The 17762-nt window shown below is 50.7% G+C and overlaps 1 protein-coding gene and 1 long non-coding RNA gene across 14 annotated transcripts in view; both read right to left on the bottom strand.

Moving 5' to 3' along the window:
* Window positions 1–7526: 7526 nt before the first annotated feature.
* ARHGEF39 (Rho guanine nucleotide exchange factor 39) overlaps window positions 7527–17762 on the bottom strand; it is a 34328-nt gene continuing 24092 nt past the window's right edge. For 2 of the 8 annotated variants that reach the window (XM_040420692.1, XM_040420691.1), the window contains exons 10-13: window positions 12239–12347; window positions 9699–9778; window positions 9337–9539; window positions 8711–8958 (exon numbers count right to left, since the gene is read on the bottom strand). In XM_040420692.1, coding sequence (XP_040276626.1) covers window positions 9470–9539; window positions 9699–9778; window positions 12239–12347 — 259 coding nt within the window. In that variant the 3' untranslated portion in view covers window positions 8711–8958; window positions 9337–9469. Of the gene's footprint in view, window positions 8213–8359; window positions 8523–8710; window positions 8959–9305; window positions 9540–9698; window positions 9779–12238; window positions 12348–17762 lie in introns of those variants that run through there. The other 6 variants (XM_040420686.1, XM_040420689.1, XM_040420687.1 and 3 more) reach the window with 6 other exon arrangements.
* On the bottom strand, window positions 9785–11537 carry LOC120991949. 6 transcript variants are annotated; one of them, XR_005776881.1, is made up of 4 exons: window positions 10381–10845; window positions 10317–10348; window positions 10026–10249; window positions 9785–9958 (listed from the first exon to the last, which is right to left on the bottom strand). It is a non-coding gene; the product is annotated as an uncharacterized LOC120991949 (long non-coding RNA). The 6 variants fall into 6 exon arrangements; XR_005776880.1 differs by having other exon boundaries at window positions 9785–9926; XR_005776882.1 differs by having other exon boundaries at window positions 9786–9894.

Here is a 17762-nt window from a genome sequence, read left to right as displayed (position 1 = left end):
TCTGGTATTTCTGTCTCAGTGGTGCAGAGGAGCTGTACTGCCCCCATCAGTAATACCTACAGGTCACCAGCACACTGTATAATACTAATAACGGCCTAACCCTCTCCCTGCCGGCTGCAGCATCCTGTCCCTACACTAGTCAGAGCAGAATGGCGGCGCACCATGTGATCCAGCATTGATACATACAGTCAGGTCCAGAAAATATTGGGACATGGACACAATTCTAACATTTCTGGCTCTATGCACCACCACAATGGATGTGAAATGAAACGGACAAGATGTGCTTTACCTGCAGACTGTCAGCTGTAATCTGAGGGGATTTACATCCAGATCAGGTGAACGGTGCAGGAATTACAGCAGTTTCCATATGTGCCTCCCACTTGTTAAGGGACCAAATGTAATAGGACAATTGTCTTCTCAGCTGTCCCATGGCCAGGTGTGTGTTATTCCCTCATTATCCCAATTACAATGAGCAGATAAAAGGTCCAGAGGTCATTTCCAGTCTGCTATCTGCATTTGGAATCTGTTGCTGTCAACTCTCAAGATGAGATCCAAAGAGCTGTCACCATCAGTGAAGCCATCATTAGGCTGAAAAAACACAACAAACCCATCAGAGAGATAGCAAAAACATTAGGCGCGGCCAAAACAACTGTTTGGAGCATTCTTAAAAAGAAGGAACGCACCGGTGAGCTCAGCAACACCAAAAGACCCGGAAGACCACGGAAAACAACTGTGGTGGATGAGTGAAGAATTCTTTCCCTGGTGAAGAAAACGCCATTCACAACAGTTGGCCAGATCAAGAACACTCTCCAGGAGGTAGGTGTATGTGTGTCAAAGTCAACAATCAGGAGAAGACTTCACCAGAGTGAATACAGAGGGTTCACCACAAGATGGAAACCATTGGTGAGCCTCAAACAGGAAGGCCAGATTAGAGTTTGCCAAACGACATCTAAAAAAGCCTTCACAGTTCTGGAACAACATCCTATGGACAGATGAGACCAAGACCAACTTGTACCAGAGCGATGGGAAGAGAAGAGTATGGAGAAGGAAAGGAGCTGCTCATTATCCTAAGCATACCACCTCATCAGTGAAGCATGGTGGTGGTGGTGTCATGGCGTGGGCATGTATGGCTGCCAATGGAACTGCTTCTCTTGTATTTATTGATGATGTGACTGCTGACAGAAGCAGCAGGATGAATTCTGAAGTGTTTGGGGCAATATTATCTGCTCATATTCAGCCCAATGCTTCAGAACTCATTGGACGGCGCTTCACAGTGCAGATGGACAATGACCCAAAGCATACTGCAAAAGCAACCAAAGAGTTTAAGGGAAAGAAGTGGAATGTTCTGCAATGGCCAAGTCAATCCCCGGACCTGAATCCGATTGAGCATTTCACTTGGTGAAGACAAAACTGAAGGGAAAATGCCCCAAGAACAAGCAGGAACTGAAGACAGTAGAGGCCTGGCCGAGCATCACTGGGGATGAGACCAGCGTCTGGTGATGTCTATGCGATCCAGACTTCAGGCTGTGATTGACTGCAAAGGATTTGCAACCAAGTATTAAACAGTGAGAGTTTGATTTATGATTATTATTCTGTCCCATTACTTCTGGTCCCATAACAAGTGGGAGGCACATATGTAACTGCTGTAATTCCTGCACCGTTCACCTGATCTGGATGTAAATCCCCTCAGATTACAGCTGACAGTCTGCAGGTAAAGCACATCTTGTCCGCTTCATCTCACATCCATTGTGGTGGAGTATAGAGCCAGAAATGGTAGAATTGTGTCCATGTCCCAATATTTATGGACCTGACTGTACATGGTCACATGGTGCATCGGTCAATCACAGCCAATACTAGACATGACTGATGGCTTCCAAGTGCCCACAGCTTAAACGCTTGTTGATTGTCTGCGCTGCATCCTTTCCACAAGCTTTATTTAAACACCAAACACAGATTTTTGCACCAATGTCTGTGTTCGGCTAACTGTAACGTTCGGTACAAACAGTGCAGTCTGGGTTCGCTCATCCCTGTCACGGCCTCGGTTTTGTGCGCTGTGACACGTTTGCCATGCTTGCTGGTTGCCAGGGGCAACCCGTGGTTGTCTGCATTGCTCCCCTTCTCCTGGTTCCGCCTCGGTCTGGTGCTGGAGGGGTTAACTACCTTGCTGGGTGCGGTCACCAGGTGCTTCTTATACCTGTGGCCTTTGGCCAGGAGTCAGTTGTACTCCAGCCTTGGTGTGTGCTGGAGTTATGCTCCTTGTCTGGTTGTTCCATCTTCCAGTGTGAGGGCCACCTAGTGGGACATCGATGTCTCCAGAGAGGTCTTCCTTTTGTCTCCTCCATTTTCCCTACCTTACCTGTTCTTATGTTCGGTGTGGGTTTATGTTTAGGGGTCTCGTCTTGTTGTTACATGTCTGGTCAGTTGGTGTTTTATGTCCGGCATGTATGCAAGTCGTACTCTGTTTGTGGTTTCCCGGAGGGGTGACCCTAAAGTCAAGTCTGTGAGCTGTTGCTGGAGTGCTGCTTCCTGTGTGTCAGTACGTACTGCATCCGTTTGGTGTTTGGATTGCAGTACATTTGTATGGGTTCCAGTTCACCTTTGTGTGGTCTTCTGTTGTGCTATCCAGCAGCTGCGGCAGGTAAGTTACCATGCCTTCCTCGGTTCTAGGTTCAGTGGTTATCCCCGCCACTGGATACTTACCTGCCGTTCCACTTGGCTTTTCTCTGCAACTAGGCCGGTTGTGACTCCTAGGTATGAGCCGTCCCACCATCCAGGTCCGCTCATACGGTTAGGAGTTAGGGTGAGGATTAGGGACTCTTTAGGAGGTGACCTGCTCCCTTGTCCTGGCCTAGCTGCTTCCCTGCATACCCATTATCGTACGGTGGGGAGTTTCCCCCACTGTGACACCCTAGCTCTGACTGCTCTCCGTATATACAGTTTTAGCTAGACTAGACCCATCTAGTGGGGGGGGGGGGGGGGGGGGGGGTGGAGCAGAGAAACTCAGCACAAACAGATACATTGTGACACTTCCATCTGGTATAGACTTATAGTACAGCATCAATGATACTCGATAGTAATGACACAGCAGTTTTTCCAGACAAAAACAAGTTTCCAGACATAACAACAGAGCTAAACCAGTCACAAGGTCAGTCTGTCTGGTTTTGGTGGTAACAACGTCTGGGTTTTTCCTTCCAAAACATGATCTTCTTTAAACCCTATGGCAGCTGTGGAAAATTACCAGCTTCTCAATCAAAGTCCCAAAAGTCTCTCAGTATTCATTAACCCTTTCCACAGAACCTTGCAAATACAGTGATAATGAACAGGATATATATCACAACATATATATATATATATATATATATATATATATATAAAAAAAATATGCAGTTACACAGTATTAAACAGTGCAAGTTAACCCTTTCAAGTGAAATAAAGTAAGAAGTGTATAACTTTGCATAGAGGAAACAGGGGAAAATGTCTACAAATGTCCAAGTACCCCCTGCTCCAGGGCACTACACTACAGAGACATATACAGTCAGGTCCATAAATATTGGGACATGGACACAATTGTAACATTTTTGGCTCTATACACCACCACAATGGATTTGAAATGAAACGGACGAGATGTGCTTTACCTGCAGACTGTCAGCTGTAATCTGAGGGATTTACATCCAAATCAGGTGAACGGTGCAGGAATTACAGCAGTTACATATGTGACTCCCACTTGTTAAGGGACCAAAAGTAATGGGACAGAATAATAATCATAAATCAAACTTTCACTTTTTAATACTTGGTTACAAATCCTTTGCAGTCAATTACAGCCTGAAGTCTGGAACGCATAGACATCACCAGACGCTGGGTCTCATCCCCAGTGATGCTCTGCCAGGCCTCTACTGCAACTGTCTTCAGTTCCTGCTTGTTCTTGGGCCATTTTCCCTTCAGTTTTGTCTTCAGCAAGTGAAAGCCTCAATTGGATTCAGGTCCGGTGATTGACTTGGCCATTGCAGAACATTCCACTTCTTTCCCTTAAACTCTTTGGTGGCTTTTGCAGTATGCTTTGGTCATTGTCCATCTGCACTGTGAAGCTCCGTCCAATGAGTTCTGAAGCATTTGGCTGAATATGAGCAGATAATATTGCCCGAATCACTTCAGAATTCATCCTGCTGCTTTTGTCAGCAGTCACATCATCAATAAATACAAGAGAAGCAGTTCCATTGGCAGCCATACATGCCCACGCCATGACACTACCACCACCATGCTTCACTGATGAGGTGGTATGCTTAGGATCATGAGCAGTTCCTTTCCTTCTCCATACTCTTCTCTTCCCATCACTCTGGTACAAGTTGGTCTTGGTCTCATCTGTCCATAGGATGTTGTTCCAGAACTGTGAAGGCTTTCTTAGATGTCGTTTGGCAAACTCTAATCTGGCCTTCCTGTGTTTGAGGCTCACCAATGGTTTACATTTTGTGGTGAACCCTCTGTATTCACTCTGGTGAAGTCTTCTCCTGATGGTTGACTTTGACACACATACACCTACCTCCTGGAGAGTGTTCTTGATCTGGCCAACTGTTGTGAAGGGGGTTTTCTTCACCAGGGAAAGAATTCTTCGGTCATCCACCACAGTTGTTTTCCGTGGTCTTCTGGTGTTGCTGAGCTCACCGGTGCGTTCCTTCTTTTTAAGAATGTTCCAAACAGTTGTTTTGGCCAGGCCTAATGTTTTTACTATCTCTCTGATGGGTTTGTTGTGTTTTTCAGCCTAATGATGGCTTCACTCATAGTGACAGCTCTTTGGGTCTCATCTTGAGAGTTGACAGCAACAGATTCCAAATGCAAATAGCAGACTGGAAATGACCTCTGACCTTTCATCTGCTCATTGTAATTGGGATAATGAGGGAATAACACACACCTGGTCATGGAACAGTGGAGAAGACAATTGTCCCATTACTTCTGGTCCCTTAACAAGTGGGAGGCACATATGCAAACTGCTGTAATTCCCGCCCCGTTCACCTGATTTGGATGTAAATACCCTCACATTACAGCTGACGGTCTGCAGGTAAAGCACATCTTGTTCATTTCAAATTCATTGTGGTGGTGAATAGAGCCAGAAATGTTATAATTGTGTCTATGTCCCTATAATTATGGACCTGACTGTATATAGCAGAGCAGTGGTGTATACAGAGGAGTCAGTGACGCAGCAGATATCCTGGATATATACACTCACCTAAAGAATTATTAGTGCCACCATACTAATACGGTGTTGGACCCCCTTTTGCCTTCAGAGCTGCCTTAATTCTACGTGGCATTGATTCCACAAGGTGCTGATAGCATTCTTTAGAAATGTCGGCCCATATTGATAGGATCGCATCTTGCAGTTGATGGAGATTTGAGGGATGCACATCCAGGGCACGAAGCTCCCGTTCCACCACATCCCAAAGATGCTCTATTGGGTTGAGATCTGGTGACTGTGGGGCCATTTTAGTGCAGTGAACTCATTGTCATGTTCAAGAAACCAATGTGAAATGATTCGAGCTTTGTGACATGGTGCATTATCCTGCTGGAAGTAGCCATCAGAGGATGGATACATGTTCTCATTCTGTTTACCCCAAATTCGGACTCTACCATTTGAATGTCTCAACAGAAATCGAGACTCATCAGACCAGGCAGCATTTTTCCAGTCTTCAACAGTCCAGTTTTGGTGAGCTTGTGCAAATTGTAGCCTCTTTTTCCTATTTGTAGTGGAGATGAGTGGTACCCGGTGGGGTCTTCTGCTGTTGTAGCCCATCCGCCTCAAGGTTGTGCGTGTTGTGGCTTCACAAATGCTTTGCTGCAGACCTCGGTTGTAACGAGTGGTTATTTCAGCCAACGTTGCTCTTCTATCAGCTTGAATCAGTCGGCCCATTCTCCTCTGACCTCCAGCATCCACAAGGCATTTTTGCCCACAGGACGCCGCATACTGGATGTTTTTCCCTTTTCACACCATTCTTTGTAAACCCTAGAAATGGTTGTGCGTGAAAATCCCAGTAACTGAGCAGATTGTGAAATACTCAGACCGGCCCGTCTGGCACCAACAACCATGCCACGCTCAGAATGGCTTAAATCACCTTTCTTTCCCATTCTGACATTCAGTTTGGAGTTCAGGAGATTGTCTTGACCAGGAGCACCCCCCTAAATGCATCGAAGCAACTGCCATGTGATTGGTTGACTAGAGAATTGCATTAATGAGAACTAGAACAGGTGTTCCTGATAATTCTTTAGGTGAGTGTATAGCGGAGCAGTGATGCATACGGGGGAGTCGGTGATGCGACGGTTCCCCTGGTGGTTTCTACTCCGCGCTCCTGTGTCAGCGTTAACCACTTACCTGACATCTTTCTTATTTTGAGGCTTTCCCAGAACTTTTGTATCAATAGCTGGAGGTTGGGATGGATTTCTCAGCAGTTCACACTGCAGCGACTCTCAGCACCGTCACCTGCCTACCGCCATCTAGTATGGCTCCCTGAGCTCTGGGAATCACAAATTCCGGAGCCAAATATGCTAATGAGGACGTGTCAGGGTAAATGCAGACAGTCAGCATTCTGTGCGGAAAATCTGCACCATAGGTCATGTATATTGTGTTCTATGGAAACTTGACATTCTCATGCACACCATGCAGATTTATATTTTTTCTGACCATATTTTCTTTATTCACTTCAAGGGAGGAAAATCTGCACCAATTGATGCGAACTGACTGCACAGATTGTCCGGCATAAATCCTGAACGTGTTACCCATAAGGGGGCTGCACCTCTTACGCGGGGGTCCGGCGTGGCTCTTCACCTTGTGCCCGTTCACAGTATGGAGTCCTCTCGTCTGTAGGAGCCAAGAATCTAAAAAACGCCCCAAAGCCATGAAGGAGTAGAGAACCATCTACAATGCAGGAAGGATCGGGCAGCTGCATTTCAGCATGCTCCATCCTTCATACCCTGCTGCCAGAGAGGAAGGAGCCAACAAGAAGGGACTGAGGAGAAGGTGACCGACCGCGAGGACTAAACTGGGAATGAGATCTGACTGATCACAAGAAGAGAAGGAGAACGGACTCTTAAGGACTGAGAAGACGGATATCTCATATCTGTGAGTGGAGAAGAGGGGACGCTGAAGGCAGATCTTACAGCACATTTATTCAAATAAAAAAAGTAACAGCAGAGGCAGAAAAAGTCCAGAAAACTCTGCATCCAGGACGTACGGATTGTTCTTCCTCAAATCTTGAAATGAAAGGGAGAGTGACAGCTGGCTGCATCAATCCCCTCCTCCTCCAGCTTAACATGAAGGCCGCAGCAATATATGTGGTCAGAGTACAGGATCACCCCCCCTCCCCTGAGCATCACTCCTAGGATCAGACAGACGTAAGGAGAACTCCCGGGATCACATACAGACATAAGGAGAACTCCCGGGATAACATACAGATGTAAGGAGCGCTCCCAGGATCACATATAGACATAAGGAGCGCTCCCAGGATCACATACATCTGTAAGGAGAGCTCCCGGGATCAGACAGATGTAAGGAGTGCTCCCGGGATCACATACAGACGTAAGGAGCGCTCCCGGGATCACATACAGACGTAAGGAGCGCTCCCGGGATCACATACAGACGTAAGGAGCGCTCCCGGGATCACATACAGACGTAAGGAGCGCTCCCGGGATCACATACAGACGTAAGGAGCGCTCCCGGGATCACATACAGACGTAAGGAGCGCTCCCGGGATCACATACAGACGTAAGGAGCGCTCCCGGGATCACATACAGACGTAAGGAGCGCTCCCGGGATCACATACAGACGTAAGGAGCGCTCCCGGGATCACATACAGACGTAAGGAGCGCTCCCGGGATCACATACAGATCTAAGGAGCGCTCCCGGGATCACATACAGATCTAAGGAGCGCTCCCGGGATCACATACAGATCTAAGGAGCGCTCCCGGGATCACATACAGATCTAAGGAGCGCTCCCGGGATCACATACAGATCTAAGGAGCGCTCCCGGGATCACATACAGATCTAAGGAGCGCTCCCGGGAGCACATACAGATCTAAGGAGCGCTCCCGGGATCACATACAGATCTAAGGAGCGCTCCCGGGATCACATACAGATCTAAGGAGCGCTCCCGGGATCACATACAGATCTAATGAGCGCTCCCGGGATCACATACAGATGTAAGGAGCGCTCCCGGGATCACATACAGATCTAATGAGCGCTCCCGGGATCACATACAGATCTAAGGAGCGCTCCCGGGATCACATACAGATCTAAGGAGCGCTCCCGGGATCACATACAGATCTAAGGAGCGCTCCCGGGATCACATACAGATCTAAGGAGCGCTCCCGGGATCACATACAGATCTAAGGAGCGCTCCCGGGATCACATACAGATCTAAGGAGCGCTCCCGGGATCACATACAGATCTAAGGAGCGCTCCCGGGATCACATACAGATCTAAGGAGCGCTCTCGGGATCACATACAGATCTAAGGAGCGCTCCCAGGATCACATACAGATCTAAGGAGCGCTCTCGGGATCACATACATCTGTATGTGATCCCGGGAGCGCTCCTTACATCTGTATGTGATCCCGGGAGTGCTCCATACGTCTATATATGTGATCCCGGGAGCGTTCCTTACCTCTGTATGTGATCCCGGGAGCGCACCTTACATCTGGAAGGAGAGCTCCCGGAATCGCATACAGACACAAGGAGAACTCCCGGGATCACATACAGACGTAAGGAGCGCTCCCGGGATCACATACAGAGGTAAGGAGCGCTCCCGGGATCACATACAGATGTAAGGAGCGCTCCTGGGATCACATACAGATGTAAGGAGCGCTCCCGGGATCACATACAGATCTAAGGAGCGCTCCCGGGATCACATACAGATCTAAGGAGCGCTCCCGGGATCACATACAGATCTAAGGAGCGCTCCCGGGATCACATACAGATCTAAGGAGCGCTCCCAGGATCACATACATCTGTATGTGATCCCGGGAGCGCTCCTTACATCTGTATGTGATCCCGGGAGTGCTCCATACGTCTATATATGTGATCCCGGGAGCGTTCCTTACCTCTGTATGTGATCCCGGGAGCGCTCCTTACATCTGGAAGGAGAGCTCCCGGAATCGCATACAGACACAAGGAGAACTCCCGGGATCACATACAGACGTAAGGAGCGCTCCCGGGATCACATACAGAGGTAAGGAGCGCTCCCGGGATCACATATATAAACGTATGGAGCACTCCCGGGATCACATATAGAGGTAAGGAGCGCTCCCGGGATCACATATATAGACGTATGGAGCACTCCCGGGATCACATATAGACGTAAGGAGCGCTCCCGGGATCACATACAGAGGTAAGGAGCGCTCCCGGGATCACATATATAGACGTATGGAGCACTCCCGGGATCACATATAGACGTAAGGAGAGCTCCCAGGATAAAACACCTGCAGAGCACTCACAGGATCACACACTTCCATCCGGATCCTTCTTCAGATGCTGCAGGCTGTGAGCTTCCATCTTCAGGTCTGACAATGAGGAAGAAACAATTCACATTCCATATTACATTCCACTGATATTCGCCCCTCCCTCAGTAACTATCAGTACCCCATGAGGGTCACAGAAACTATCAATACAAAAACACAAAGAAAGAAATGAGACGCTGCCCTAGTCTAGAAACTACCTACCGATTTGATGTTTTCGGACGCTTACACACCGGATCTTCTTGAGGAGCTGCAGTGTTCAGAACATCCATGGAAGAGTTTACCTGGGAGAACAACACATGTCCAGTAATAGCACTACAACCGTCTCCACATTCAGCTCCTCTCCACCACATTCTGCTCCTCACTACATTCACCATCTCCACATTCTGCTCCTCTCTACCTCCACCATCTCCACATTCTGCTCCTCACTACCTTCACCACCACCACATTCTGCTCCTCACTACCTTCACCACTACCACATTCTGCTCCTCACTACCTTCACCACCACCACCACATTCTGCTCCTCACTACCTTCACCATCTCCACATTCTGCTCCTCACTACCTTCACCATCTCCACATTCTGCTCCTCACTACCTTCACCATCTCCACGTTCTGCTCCTCACTACCTTCACCACCACCACATTCTGCTCCTCACTACCTTCACCATCTCCACATTCTGCTCCTCACTACCTTCACCATCTCCACATTCTGCTCCTCACTACCTTCACCATCTCCACATTCTGCTCCTCACTACCTTCACCACCACCACCACATTCTGCTCCTCACTACCTTCACCACCACCACATTCTGCTCCTCACTACCTTCACCATCTCCACATTCTGCTCCTCACTACCTTCACCACCACCACGTTCTGCTCCTCACTACCTTCACCATCTCCACGTTCTGCTCCTCACTACCTTCACCACCACCACATTCTGCTCCTCACTACCTTCACCATCTCCACATTCTGCTCCTCACTACCTTCACCATCTCCACATTCTGCTCCTCACTACCTTCACCATCTCCACATTCTGCTCCTCACTACCTTTACCATCTCCACATTCTGAACCTCACTACCTTTACCATCTCCACATTCTGCTCCTCACTACCTTCACCGTCTCCACATTCTGCTCCTCACTACCTTCACCGTCTCCACATTCTGCTCCTCTCTACCTTCACCATCTCCACCTTTTGCTTGTCATGGATGTTCCCGGTACAGGTGGCAGGAGATCGGTGAGACTTTTAACACGTGGTTTGATCTGACATGGTTTTCGTTTGTATCAAATGACGCCGGTGTTGTTTCTGGTGCTTGCCGCACCTTCTTTCCCCAGGTGTGGCTATTAGGGTCATTTAGCCTTCTCTATTTATAGTTGCTTCTCCCACTATGCTGTCCGGTTTATAGCTTCTGTTGGGAGTTGTGGATAACTTGTGTGTGGATCTCGGCTGAGTTCCTGGTGCTGCCATAGCCACTTGAAGTTAAGTGTTTTCTTTCCCTTTTGTATGGGTTATTTTGTGTGTTGCATTTCCCTATTATTTGTATTAAGGCCTGAGGGAGACTCCTGTTCGTCCTTCCTTTTAGAGAAACAGGTTGTCTCAGTCCTGACATTAGTACCAGGGTCCTATAGGGTGAGTTATGACACTAGGTATTCCTGTGTATGAACTCACCTACCTCTGGGGTCTGTTCATACCGGTAGTTAGTCAGGACTTTGATTAGGGTTTTACTATTCCCTCAGCCCTTTCCCTCCTATGTTCATTGTGGTGTTTCCCTCCCAGACCCAAACGTGACACTGCGCCTCTGTACCTCCACCATCTCCATATTCTGCTCCTCTCTACCTCTACCATCTCCTTGTTCTGCTCCTCTCCACCTCTACCATCTCCTAGTTCTGCTCCTCTCCACCTCAGTCATCTCCTAGTTCTGCTCCTCTCCACCTCAGTCATCTCCTAGCTCTGCTCCTCTCCACCTCAGTCATCTCCTAGCTCTGCTCCTCTCCACCTCAGTCATCTCCTAGCTCTGCTCCTCTCCACCTCAGTCATCTCCTAGCTCTGCTTCTCTCCACCTCAGTCATCTCCTAGCTCTGCTTCTCTCCACCTCGGTCATCTCCTAGCTCTGCTTCTCTCCACCTCGGTCATCTCCTAGCTCTGCTTCTCTCCACCTCAGTCATCTCCTAGCTCTGCTTTTCTCCACCTCAGTCATCTCCTAGTTCTGCTTCTCTCCACCTCAGTCATCTCCTAGCTCTGCTTCTCTCCACCTCAGTCATCTCCTAGCTCTGCTTCTCTCCACCTCAGTCATCTCCTAGTTCTGCTTCTCTCCACCTCAGTCATCTCCTAGTTCTGCTTCTCTCCACCTCAGTCATCTCCTAGTTCTGCTTCTCTCCACCTCAGTCATCTCCTAGTTCTGCTTCTCTCCACCTCAGTCATCTCCTAGTTCTGCTTCTCTCCACCTCGATCATCTCCTAGCTCTGCTTCTCTCCACCTCAGTCATCTCCTAGCTCTGCTTCTCTCCACCTCAGTCATCTCCTAGCTCTGCTTCTCTCTACCTTCTACTCTCACCTCAGTCATCTTCAGGTGCTACACCTCTACCTCCATCATCTTCTTGTGCTGCACCTCTCTGCCTCCATTATCTTTCCATTCGGAGGCTCCCCTTTACCTCCACATTGTTTACATTCTCATCTCAATGTTCTAAATTCTGTCCCATGATTTCGCCATGCTGCTTTCTTATCCCCACACTTCTGTCATCTCTTACATGATGTCTCTTTGGGGCTCTTGCTGCAGGAACATTTTGTAGCTCGGTCATTGTTCGCTGGCCTCTCTGTGGAGCGTCTCTTCTCGTGTATCTGTCTGTGTGAAGCTTCCTGCAGAACCAACTTCAATTATTAAAAAATACAAGCTTCTCCTGCAGGATACCCTGTCAGAGGTAATGGCCACCACACTGAGAATGAGACCTGAGTTATAACGAGAGCTGAATAGATCGAGAATGAGGACTAAGAATGAGAACTGACTGATAAGGACTGAAGAGAATGAAAAGCGACTGATAATAAGGAATGAGAACAAGAACTGAATGATGATAATGAGAACTAGAACGGACTGAAATCGACGACTGACGAGAAGAGGTTGATAATGTAGAGTGTGAAAAGTGACTGATATGGAGGACTGGGGAGAACAGACTGGTGATAACGAGGACTGGGGAGAAGCGACTGGTGATAACGAGGACTGGGGAGAAGCGACTGGTGATAACGAGGACTGGGGAGAAGCGACTGGTGATAACGAGGACTGGGGAGAAGCGACTGGTGATAACGAGGACTGGGGAGAAGCGACTGGTGATAACGAGGACTGGGGAGAAGCGACTGGTGATAACGAGGACTGGGGAGAAGCGACTGGTGATAACGAGGACTGGGGAGAAGCGACTGGTGATAACGAGGACTGGGGAGAAGCGACTGCTGATAACGAGGACTGGGGAGAAGCGACTGGTGATAACGAGGACTGGGGAGAAGCGACTGCTGATAACGAGGACTGGGGAGAAGCGACTGCTGATAACGAGGACTGGGGAGAAGCGACTGCTGATAACGAGGACTGGGGAGAAGCGACTGCTGATAACGAGGACTGGGGAGAAGCGACTGCTGATAACGAGGACTGGGGAGAAGCGACTGCTGATAACGAGGACTGGGGAGAAGCGACTGCTGATAACGAGGACTGGGGAGAAGCGACTGCTGATAACGAGGACTGGGGAGAAGCGACTGCTGATAACGAGGACTGGGGAGAAGCGACTGCTGATAACGAGGACTGGGGAGAAGCGACTGCTGATAACGAGGACTGGGGAGAAGCGACTGCTGATAACGAGGACTGGGGAGAAGCGACTGCTGATAACGAGGACTGGGGAGAAGCGACTGCTGATAACGAGGACTGGGGAGAAGCGACTGCTGATAACGAGGACTGGGGAGAAGCGACTGCTGATAACGAGGACTGGGGAGAAGCGACTGCTGATAACGAGGACTGGGGAGAAGCGACTGCTGATAACGAGGACTGGGGAGAAGCGACTGCTGATAACGAGGACTGGGGAGAAGCGACTGCTGATAACGAGGACTGGGGAGAAGCGACTGCTGATAACGAGGACTGGGGAGAAGCGACTGCTGATAACGAGGACTGGGGAGAAGCGACTGCTGATAACGAGGACTGGGGAGAAGCGACTGCTGATAACGAGGACTGGGGAGAAGCGACTGCTGATAACGAGGACTGGGGAGAAGCGACTGCTGATAACGAGGACTGGGGAGAAGCGACTGCTGATAACGAGGACTGGGGAGAAGCGACTGCTGATAACGAGGACTGGGGAGAAGCGACTGCTGATAACGAGGACTGGGGAGAAGCGACTGCTGATAACGAGGACTGGGGAGAAGCGACTGCTGATAACGAGGACTGGGGAGAAGCGACTGCTGATAACGAGGACTGGGGAGAAGCGACTGCTGATAACGAGGACTGGGGAGAAGCGACTGCTGATAACGAGGACTGGGGAGAAGCGACTGCTGATAACGAGGACTGGGGAGAAGCGACTGCTGATAACGAGGACTGGGGAGAAGCGACTGCTGATAACGAGGACTGGGGAGAAGCGACTGCTGATAACGAGGACTGGGGAGAAGCGACTGCTGATAACGAGGACTGGGGAGAAGCGACTGCTGATAACGAGGACTGGGGAGAAGCGACTGCTGATAACGAGGACTGGGGAGAAGCGACTGCTGATAACGAGGACTGGGGAGAAGCGACTGCTGATAACGAGGACTGGGGAGAAGCGACTGCTGATAACGAGGACTGGGGAGAAGCGACTGCTGATAACGAGGACTGGGGAGAAGCGACTGCTGATAACGAGGACTGGGGAGAAGCGACTGCTGATAACGAGGACTGGGGAGAAGCGACTGCTGATAACGAGGACTGGGGAGAAGCGACTGCTGATAACGAGGACTGGGGAGAAGCGACTGCTGATAACGAGGACTGGGGAGAAGCGACTGCTGATAACGAGGACTGGGGAGAAGCGACTGCTGATAACGAGGACTGGGGAGAAGCGACTGCTGATAACGAGGACTGGGGAGAAGCGACTGCTGATAACGAGGACTGGGGAGAAGCGACTGCTGATAACGAGGACTGGGGAGAAGCGACTGCTGATAACGAGGACTGGGGAGAAGCGACTGCTGATAACGAGGACTGGGGAGAAGCGACTGCTGATAACGAGGACTGGGGAGAAGCGACTGCTGATAACGAGGACTGGGGAGAAGCGACTGCTGATAACGAGGACTGGGGAGAAGCGACTGCTGGTAACGAGGACTGGGGAGAAGCGACTGCTGGTAACGAGGACTGGGGAGAAGCGACTGCTGGTAACGAGGACTGGGGAGAAGCGACTGCTGGTAACGAGGACTGGGGAGAAGCGACTGCTGGTAACGAGGACTGGGGAGAAGCGACTGCTGATAACGAGGACTGGGGAGAAGCGACTGCTGATAACGAGGACTGGGGAGAAGCGACTGCTGATAACGAGGACTGGGGAGAAGCGACTGCTGATAACGAGGACTGGGGAGAAGCGACTGCTGATAACGAGGACTGGGGAGAAGCGACTGCTGATAACGAGGACTGGGGAGAAGCGACTGCTGATAACGAGGACTGGGGAGAGGCGACTGCTGATAACGAGGACTGGGGAGAGGCGACTGCTGATAACGAGGACTGGGGAGAGGCGACTGCTGATAACGAGGACTGGGGAGAGGCGACTGCTGATAACGAGGACTGGGGAGAGGCGACTGCTGATAACGAGGACTGGGGAGAGGCGACTGCTGATAACGAGGACTGGGGAGAAGCGACTGCTGATAACGAGGACTGGGGAGAAGCGACTGCTGATAACGAGGACTGGGGAGAAGCGACTGCTGATAACGAGGACTGGGGAGAAGCGACTGCTGATAACGAGGGCTGGGGAGAAGCGACTGCTGATAACGAGGACTGGGGAGAAGCGACTGCTGATAACGAGGACTGGGGAGAAGCGACTGCTGATAACGAGGACTGGGGAGAAGCGACTGCTGATAACGAGGACTGGGGAGAAGCGACTGCTGATAACGAGGACTGGGGAGAAGCGACTGCTGATAACGAGGACTGGGGAGAAGCGACTGCTGATAACGAGGACTGGGGAGAAGCGACTGCTGATAACGAGGACTGGGGAGAAGCGACTGCTGATAACGAGGACTGGGGAGAAGCGACTGCTGATAACGAGGACTGGGGAGAAGCGACTGCTGATAACGAGGACTGGGGAGAAGCGACTGCTGATAACGAGGACTGGGGAGAAGCGACTGCTGATAACGAGGACTGGGGAGAAGCGACTGCTGATAACGAGGACTGGGGAGAAGCGACTGCTGGTAACGAGGACTGGGGAGAAGCGACTGCTGGTAACGAGGACTGGGGAGAAGCGACTGCTGGTAACGAGGACTGGGGAGAAGCGACTGCTGGTAACGAGGACTGGGGAGAAGCGACTGCTGGTAACGAGGACTGGGGAGAAGCGACTGCTGGTAACGAGGACTGGGGAGAAGCGACTGCTGGTAACGAGGACTGGGGAGAAGCGACTGCTGATAACGAGGACTGGGGAGAAGCGACTGCTGATAACGAGGACTGGGGAGAAGCGACTGCTGATAACGAGGACTGGGGAGAAGCGACTGCTGATAACGAGGACTGGGGAGAAGCGACTGCTGATAACGAGGACTGGGGAGAAGCGACTGCTGATAACGAGGACTGGGGAGAAGCGACTGCTGATAACGAGGACTGGGGAGAAGCGACTGCTGATAACGAGGACTGGGGAGAAGCGACTGCTGATAACGAGGACTGGGGAGAAGCGACTGCTGATAACGAGGACTGGGGAGAAGCGACTGCTGATAACGAGGACTGGGGAGAAGCGACTGCTGATAACGAGGACTGGGGAGAAGCGACTGCTGATAACGAGGACTGGGGAGAAGCGACTGCTGATAACGAGGACTGGGGAGAAGCGACTGCTGATAACGAGGACTGGGGAGAAGCGACTGCTGATAACGAGGACTGGGGAGAAGCGACTGCTGATAACGAGGACTGGGGAGAAGCGACTGCTGATAACGAGGACTGGGGAGAAGCGACTGCTGATAACGAGGACTGGGGAGAAGCGACTGCTGATAACGAGGACTGGGGAGAAGCGACTGCTGATAACGAGGACTGGGGAGAAGCGACTGCTGATAACGAGGACTGGGGAGAAGCGACTGCTGATAACGAGGACTGGGGAGAAGCGACTGCTGATAACGAGGACTGGGGAGAAGCGACTGCTGATAACGAGGACTGGGAAGAACCGACTGCTGATAACGAGGACTGGGGAGAACAGACTGCTGATAACGAGGACTGGGGAGAACAGACTGCTGATAACGAGGACTGGGGAGAACAGACTGCTGATAACGAGGACTGGGGAGAACAGACTGCTGATAACGAGGACTGGGGAGAAGCGACTGCTGATAACGAGGACTGGGGAGAAGCGACTGCTGATAACGAGGACTGGGGAGAAGCGACTGCTGATAACGAGGACTGGGGAGAAGCGACTGCTGATAACGAGGACTGGGGAGAAGCGACTGCTGATAACGAGGACTGGGGAGAAGCGACTGCTGATAACGAGGACTGGGGAGAAGCGACTGCTGATAACGAGGACTGGGGAGAAGCGACTGCTGATAACGAGGACTGGGGAGAAGCGACTGCTGGTAACGAGGACTGGGGAGAAGCGACTGCTGGTAACGAGGACTGGGGAGAAGCGACTGCTGGTAACGAGGACTGGGGAGAAGCGACTGCTGGTAACGAGGACTGGGGAGAAGCGACTGCTGGTAACGAGGACTGGGGAGAAGCGACTGCTGATAACGAGGACTGGGGAGAAGCGACTGCTGATAACGAGGACTGGGGAGAAGCGACTGCTGATAACGAGGACTGGGGAGAAGCGACTGCTGATAACGAGGACTGGGGAGAAGCGACTGCTGATAACGAGGACTGGGGAGAAGCGACTGCTGATAACGAGGACTGGGGAGAAGCGACTGCTGATAACGAGGACTGGGGAGAAGCGACTGCTGATAACGAGGACTGGGGAGAAGCGACTGCTGATAACGAGGACTGGGGAGAAGCGACTGCTGATAACGAGGACTGGGGAGAAGCGACTGCTGATAACGAGGACTGGGGAGAAGCGACTGCTGATAACGAGGACTGGGGAGAAGCGACTGCTGATAACGAGGACTGGGGAGAAGCGACTG

This window comes from Bufo bufo, chromosome 2 (assembly GCF_905171765.1).
Source record: "Bufo bufo chromosome 2, aBufBuf1.1, whole genome shotgun sequence".
Lineage (NCBI taxonomy): Eukaryota > Metazoa > Chordata > Amphibia > Anura > Bufonidae > Bufo > Bufo bufo.
This window is presented reverse-complemented; position numbering and strand designations above follow the sequence as displayed.